Here is a 7640-nt window from a genome sequence, read left to right as displayed (position 1 = left end):
TAATCGATACTTAACCACTTTAATATCTAAATTACTTTCATAACTTTACATCGTTGTCTGAATTTACTTTTACAATTTTACACCACAATGTTCGAGACATTATACTCTTTTTTTATCTATGTCTAATGATGTTAATGTCACAAACGTAACATGTGTAACAAAGTAAAAAAAACGCATAACGTCATGCGTGGACACTACACGTTAATATCATCATCGTTATGCCTGTAACGAGGTCGCAAAGACAATGTTGCCTTCGGAATGCGCGACACGAGTCAAAATTCTAATTATATACTAAACTTGTTATCAAACATTTATTTGTGATGTCTATGTAATATCTTTCTTATACCCATAATTACAAAAAGGAATTCCAGGATTTAGCCTGGTTAATTACAATTTTACTCTTCCAAGAATACCCCTTGAAACTGTACGGAAAAAGAAAAGTGAAGGGCTAAATTTGTCATTTTATCATCTGGCTAACTCGGTGTGCAAAGAAGCGTTTAACTCCACTTGTTCAGCCTCCCATCTTGCCTTTGCCACCACTCCATCATGCATTGGTACGTAATCCTGCACACCACAACCTTACATGCATCAACCACTTGTACGGTACAACCATATCCTCTATATTTACTTGTAATTTACAACCAATAAATATATTTATTCTTGTTGGATAGAGTTCAAATCCGATTTGAAGTTATAGAGTTTAAATAAAATAATAAAGTTTGAACATACAAGTCAAATAATGTTATAAATTATCTTATAGACTTTTATTGATTTTTTTAGTGTTAAATGTGTTGGTTAATATATTAAAATCAAGTTCGAGCTATAATTTAACATAACTTATCAAGTTGAAAAATTGTATATTATACCAACTCCAACTGATTTTACCTCGAGTTTCTGTACAAGATCTTTTGCGTTTGGGGCGGAGACAATAATGTGACGTTGAGCTGGCATAATGAATCCGTCATCTACCGCCTTGTCAATGAAGGTAAGCAACGAGTTATAGTAACCGTCCACGTTCAGCAATCCCACCTACCCAACCATCTTGTTTTTTAGTATCCGTTACATACTCAATATGATTTATAAAAAAAAAAAAAAAAAAAAAAAAACTATAGATAAAAAACAATGTTTACATGGCAATTTTATCCTCGCACCACAACCATGTTTTATTTATCTTATTTTTTTAAGATATAAAACTATGATTTGAGAAAATCACAAGAATAATCTTTTTTTTTTTAATTTATATGATATAGTCCATATCAAACATTATTATATATTTGAATGAATTGTTGTGTATTATAATAAATGTATTGAAATTTGAAAACATAACCCAATTATATAAAAGAGATGTTTGAAAATAGGATACGCGAAAGTTGATACTCATAAAAGGATATATAAACCTAAATACACGAAAAAGTAGGAAACAAGTTAGATTTTAATAATGCAAACTATGATTTATATATCGATACCTATGATAAATTTCACTTTCCTTGTTACTCCAAAATTTCACTTTTTGTTTTGTCAAGGACAATAGTACTCTTATGAAAATATGACAAACCCTTGATACTTAGACCAATTTTTATCTCAATCAGAATACTAAAAATTGCTTTGAAATGACATAAACGAAAGTTAGGGACAAAAAGTCACATCTACTTTCGATTGTGAATTCACTAGTGACATTGGTTACACTATTGCTACAAAAGATATTATAAATCAATGAAATATTGTTATATTATTAAAATCTAACTTACGGTTAAAAAGATAAAATAAAAGTAGATACAGAAGCTAAATTAACGTATTTAATTGTTACAAGGTGAAAGCTTTCTTTAAAATTTATGATGAAATACTAATTTATTATATTTATGATGATTTTTTTTTTAATTGTGAAATTAATTTTTTAAATGAGCAACTATCTCGATGTAAATTGCTTTTAAATATCAATATTACAAATAATTATATAAATATAATATTATGCAAGTTTTCAAGGGTGTATTTGAACTTGCCCCTTAGAAATGAGCAATAAAAAATGAAAATGCTTTTAAGTTTTATTATTTTTTCCAGATTTGGTAAAACAGAGGAAGTTGAGGGTTTGTTACTTACAGGCTTGTCATGAATACCGAGTTGGGCCCACGTAATAACCTCCAATAATTCCTCCAATGTTCCATATCCACCTACAAATATTTATTACAAAAAAAGAATAATTTTTTTAATTAATCATATGATTATTCTTAAATTTAAGACCCTTTGATCGTGACATATTATAAATAAATCATCTACTTATATTTTTCAAATGCTTCGAATTAAAACAATAAGAAAAAATGGTTTCTTGTAAGTTAAGTTTGGGGGTTAAAAGCTACTAATTTGGGATTTTTATATGAAATTATAAGAGAAAAATAGTGTTTAATCTCTTGAGCAACTTCTTCAACATTCCACAATATGTAATTCAAGACGCTCATGTAGCAATACAACTGGCATGTCATGTCATGTCGTGTTGTCTTCCTATGCAGCGGTAGTATATAACATGCTATTTTATCATGATTAGCTATGTGGTAGTACACATCTGTATAAGATGCTACATTAAAGATCAATGTGATAGTATACATGACGTGGTTGACTAAAATATATACTAACTACTAACTTGGTTAGCGACATCCTAACTGTACGCCATTAAAAAAAAAAAAAAAACTTTTAACTAGAAACTTGTATGGATCTTTTTCATGTACATAAAAATTTATATTCTAATGTGGTAAAAAAGTTTGAAAGAGTGTTGAACAATCAATCTAACGGTGAAGCGATATTACGAACGTATATTGCAAACTGAAATAATTATAATTTTATGATTTGTTTAGAATAGGACGGCTACCTGGTAAAGCAATAAAGCAATCGGAATGACGGGCCATCTCAGCTTTCCTTTGATGCATATTAGATACTACCTTTACTTCTCCTACTGTTTCACCCGTTATCTATAAAAAAAATTAACTTAAATAATAGTATTCAAAAATTAATCTAACCGTTTTTACAACTAGTTTTTGCAGAAGTCTTCAAAAATAACATAACTGTTATTTACAACTTGTAATTTTAAATTTATACCTCTTTGCACATGAGAGTTTTGGGAATAATCCTGAGAAATAATAACTAATTTAGACTCAAAAAGAAAAAACAACTAAAGCTTTGAAGGGTATAAATGTAATTTTGTATTACCCTAGAACATGGCCACCACCATTGTGAACCTCCTTTGAAACCAACCCCATTAGCCCTACACTCCCTCCACCATAAACAAGATCCAGTTTTCTTTTCACCTGCAATAACAAAACTATATCAACATAAAAAATACATACATAAGTAGTTATAAAAAAATCAATAAACCCATAATCAAAATTATTAATTAATAATATTTGTCTAAAATACTTAGTGGAGATGGATATAATCGGGTAGTTCCGCTGGTGACACTATTATACTCCAGTATTCCGTCAGTGATCCAAATTTACCGTTCAATAATAATAATAATAATAATAATAATAATAATAATAATAATAATAATAATAATAATAATAATAATATTTGTCTATAAGATCTTAGTTTATAACCATTTTTTTAATATATGTTCAACTAAATTAAACCTTTGGGCCATATATAAGATTCCCGATCTGTACATACATATATATACACACATACCAGTTCTTGGCCTAACTCAAGAGCTGCATCTCTGTAACAGTCTCTTTTACCAACACTACTACCGCAGAAAACACATACGCTTTTAAATTTTGATCTTGCTCCGTCCATGCTCTTGTACTTGTGATTCTTCCAAGATTTTGGGGGATATTGTTTTTCGTTGGGGAATATTGTTTGAATTTGTTTGTGATGAGTGTTTGGAATAACAAAGGAATTATAGAAGGTGGGTTGGTTTATATAAGGATTGGAGGACCAAAATATTGATTACTGGATGACTCTTGGAATTGTATTGGGCCACGTACATCAAAGGGTAGAATTGGAATATCCAATTTAACTTGAATCCAATATTTATTTATTTATTTATTTATTTATTTTATTTCATAAAGAAAACTATCGACCAAATATAAATTATTAAGTCAGAAACAAATATGCCTCAAATAATAATGGCTTGTAAAATAAAGCGTATAAAATTGAAATATCTCTTGAAATTGCAGGTGGGCCCATGTATGACCATTGGGTTATTAATTTATTCTACTCTTATCTTCTATACTCTATTACTGCTGCCACCACTTTACAAACATCAACTGAACTAAGTTTCTAAATCAATCAACAAAGTTTCACACCTTATCCATAGCAAAAATGATCAAACATGCTTAAACCAAAACTCCTTTTTGAGCAAAATACCTTGAAAAGACCATATATTATTTACGCCTATATTCATTGTGTGAGGTTTATGGAAATACTAAAAAAAAGAGAACCGAAAAACCATTCATTTAATATTTAAATATATCTTAAAAATTAAATTTAAAATGTTAAAAATTAGTTTTAATTTCTTTTTAAGTTTTTGCATATTAAATTTAAAATGTTAAAAATTCATTTTTTTTAAAAAGGAGTAAATTACTTTTGAGTCCCTATGTTTAAAGGTTTTAATCAATTGAGTACAAAATAAAAAAGTTTAATGCTCTGAGTCTTAACCACTCATTTCTATATATAACAATTGATGTAGTTCCTTAGGAACAGTACATTAATTGCACAAAAACTAAATGATAATTATAGTTGTGCCATCACTTTGTATAAAGAAGAGATTATAAAGTAATGTCCTTCATTTTAGGTTTTCTTTTTTTCTTTTTCAGATTCTAACCAAATGTGCAGGTATTTGAATGGTAGGCAGCCGTTGTGACACTACTGTTTGGGTAACGAACATCAAAACCAAAACAAAACAGAAGCTTGTGGTTCCAAAAATCAAACCCGACGTAGGTACGACGATGGTTTTAGGTGTGGTTTGAGGTTGCCGGAGAGGGGCAGATCCCCTTGGTCGATGGAAGTTGTGTCGTAGTGACGTTCTGGTGTTGTTGTGCAGTGCATGTCGCCGCTAATCGGCGTTGCCGGAAAAGCTGTTGTAATTACAGATTGTCGTCGCACCGCTGTACCGGGGCCCCAACATTGTCTAACATTCGTTGTGTAAAACTGTCGCGGCCGAAATCTTCCCCGTCACCGGTTCCGGCGACCACCGGTGGTGACGCCCCTTCTCACAGGGGTCTTGTACCATGGCTTTCTAAATAAACTTCTGAAAGTTGAAATATATATACCCAAAAATTTCTATAGAACCAAGGGGTCGAAAACGTATATACCCATATTAAATAAAATGTATGATTAAAAAACCTCATGATAAAAAAAGCCAAATACCTCAAAATGTGAAGAACATGGCTGCTGGATATCATTTATATAAAACTTAACAAACTCGTCGGGTTGCTCTTCATAACGAGCATTTATATAATCCCCAATCCTGATTAGTTCAGTTTGTATATCTTGAAATTTTTTTTTTGGTATATATCTTAGAGGCTTGGCTCTCCAACACTCTATAATTACTTTTCAGCTCAGAGCATTTGTATCGACTTTCATGGTCGTTTTTCCGATGCTTATGGCACTGTGCTTCTATTGCAGTTTCATAATGCGCCATGAACTCGACAAGAGTTGATTTTGCATTACATATTTGACCAAAGAAATGGTTTTCACTCTCGAACCTCGACGTTGTACGCATATGACCTAATAGAAACTCAATCCTGTAGTATGTAAGGATCCATGATTCCCTAAGAGCAAAAATATCAGATAACCAGTCGTTATCGACTATATTGAACTCTTCCATAACCTTTTCGCAGCATGATTCAAACTCTTCAGGTGTAAGTATATCCATCCATACAACACCACAAATACATTCCTTGAAGTCGGTGGAATTATATAACCTTATCCCAACCTACATAAACACGAAAAAGCCAAAAAGTAAAAAATAATGATAAAATTGTCCCATACACATAAACTAAATAAAAAAATTTAAAAAACTAAGCATCTAAAACACGCCACTGCAGAAAAAAAAAGAACCATTCCTTTAGAGAAAGTTTGGGCATCACGTGCCACATGTATAACCTATGACGGGTATTAACAAATACAACAGATATAGTCTTCTTCATTGTTGGATCTTGATCAGTTAATACAACTTTTGGTTGATCACCAACGCCTTTAAAAAAACTTTCAACAACCAAATATATGTATCAGCAATTTCTGACGCCAATAATGCAGCACCAAATGTAAAATTACAGTGATGATTATCTATACAAGTAGAAGGTACAAACACCATAGAGTATTTGAAAACAAAAAATAGTAAGACATAAATGGTTAATCCTGAAAAGGCCACTAAGACTAAAAAAACGCCAAACAGAAAAAAAATTGAATTCTCGTTCATACTTGTTTGACCGATAAGTGGTGTCAATTGAAATCACATCACCAAACACACGATAATTACGTTTGCATTGATCATCGCACCAAAACAGACCCTTCAACCGATAGTCATCGTCTGTGAAGTAATTATACGAAAAATTAGGCTGGGACTGTTTCTTTTCATGCAAATATCTCACAACCATCTTTGCATCATATTCTCCGATAAACAGATTAATTTGCCTCTTGTAGTTCTTAAAATCAACTTTGTTTGACCCCACCTTTTCAAACCCACTAAAGATAGTCTTCATGATGCTAAATGCCTTAACCGGACCCATGTTCAACTTAGCCATGTTGTTTATAACATGTTTTTGAAGCTGAGTGAGGTGCCGTTCCAATGGTAGAAAATGCTTATCAGTCTTCTCAAAAAAATCGTGGTTGTGCTCCTCAACAAACTTATAGACCTTCCATGATCCAGACACAAACTCTATACATATTTGTGCCCCACAACCAATCCCTTACGAAAAATTAGACCGTATATTGCTTTCTTTCTGATTAGGGTCCAATGCATCAACCTTCTTATTCTTGTATGTCGTGTTCTCGTACACATATAGTACTTTATTTGCTTTTCTCCTTTGGCATTTATCTTTTTAGTCCCCTTCCTTGCACCAAACCCCGCAACCGTCGCATACTTCATATATAAAGAATAACACTCATCAAGGCTTCCAAAAATCATTCCTGATTTTGGTTTTAGATCGTCTCTAATGATAGGAATCTTGAATGTAGAACCAATTTTCAGGCAAATCCTTTCATTCGATGCAACACCCTCTTCTAGAAAAACAACAAAAAATGCCATGAATAGTAATAAAATGATTCAATAACCTTGACACAGGAAAGATACACGCCATGCATAAAATAAAGCCAACATTATCATTTAGTCATACATGATTCAATAACCTCTCACAAATGAAAAATGTAACACCCCGTGTTTCGAAAGTCAAAGTCAAAGTCAAGATTGAAGTCAAAGGAAGAAAAGATTGCTAATTGCGATCTGTCACTCCTTGCTCAATTCATGTTTTGACTTCTTTGACTTGTAGATAATTTATTTATTTTATCGCATTAGTTGTATTATGTGGAGTACATGTAATAATCGAGATTTAATCGCTATTTATCGCTTGTTTTACCGCTTATCGCATCGCCATCGCATTCGCAACCTGAATTATGCGTTTTGGATATTATTTTACGTGTGTGTGCTGATT

The 7640-nt window shown here is 31.8% G+C and overlaps 2 protein-coding genes across 2 annotated transcripts; both read right to left on the bottom strand.

Annotated features, from left to right (window-relative positions):
- Nucleotides 1-270: 270 nt before the first annotated feature.
- LOC110912693 (cytokinin riboside 5'-monophosphate phosphoribohydrolase LOG5) lies at nt 271-3880 on the bottom strand. The gene is made up of 7 exons (XM_022157479.2): nt 3673-3880; nt 3199-3296; nt 3088-3118; nt 2861-2960; nt 2098-2168; nt 886-1029; nt 271-564 (listed from the first exon to the last, which is right to left on the bottom strand). Exons 1-7 carry the CDS (start codon nt 3778-3780, stop codon nt 466-468), a joined length of 651 nt encoding a protein of 216 aa, XP_022013171.1. The 5' UTR covers nt 3781-3880; the 3' UTR covers nt 271-465.
- Nucleotides 3881-5464: 1584 nt separating this feature from the next.
- On the bottom strand, nt 5465-6734 carry LOC110914365 (protein FAR1-RELATED SEQUENCE 5-like). The gene is made up of 4 exons (XM_022159163.1): nt 6470-6734; nt 6265-6366; nt 6117-6184; nt 5465-5923 (listed from the first exon to the last, which is right to left on the bottom strand). The coding sequence occupies exons 1-4, from the start codon at nt 6732-6734 to the stop codon at nt 5465-5467; spliced, it is 894 nt and encodes a 297-aa protein (XP_022014855.1).
- Between the last annotated feature and the right edge of the window lie 906 nt (nt 6735-7640).

The sequence above is a fragment of the Helianthus annuus genome, chromosome 15, assembly GCF_002127325.2.
Source record: "Helianthus annuus cultivar XRQ/B chromosome 15, HanXRQr2.0-SUNRISE, whole genome shotgun sequence".
Classification (NCBI taxonomy): Eukaryota; Viridiplantae; Streptophyta; class Magnoliopsida; order Asterales; family Asteraceae; genus Helianthus; species Helianthus annuus.
The sequence above is the reverse complement of the archived record's forward strand: the minus strand, read 5'-3'. Positions and strand labels throughout refer to the sequence as shown.

Excerpts from the sequence above, each read along its gene's own strand:
- LOC110912693 (XM_022157479.2), bottom strand. The coding sequence starts at position 3,780 with ATGGACGGAGCAAGATCAAAATTTAAAAGCGTATGTGTTTTCTGCGGT. Across the intron at positions 2,961-3,087 it reads AAACTCTCATGTGCAAAGAG|ATAACGGGTGAAACAGTAGG; the intron begins GTATAAATTTAA and ends TTTTTTTTATAG. Across the intron at positions 565-885 it reads ATCTTGTACAGAAACTCGAG|GATTACGTACCAATGCATGA; the intron begins GTAAAATCAGTT and ends TGTGGTGTGCAG.
- LOC110914365 (XM_022159163.1), bottom strand. The coding sequence starts at position 6,734 with ATGGCTAAGTTGAACATGGGTCCGGTTAAGGCATTTAGCATCATGAAG. Across the intron at positions 6,367-6,469 it reads GTGCGATGATCAATGCAAAC|TCTTAGTGGCCTTTTCAGGA; the intron begins GTAATTATCGTG and ends GCGTTTTTTTAG. Across the intron at positions 6,185-6,264 it reads TTGTATAGATAATCATCACT|GCGTTGGTGATCAACCAAAA; the intron begins GTAATTTTACAT and ends GTTTTTTTAAAG.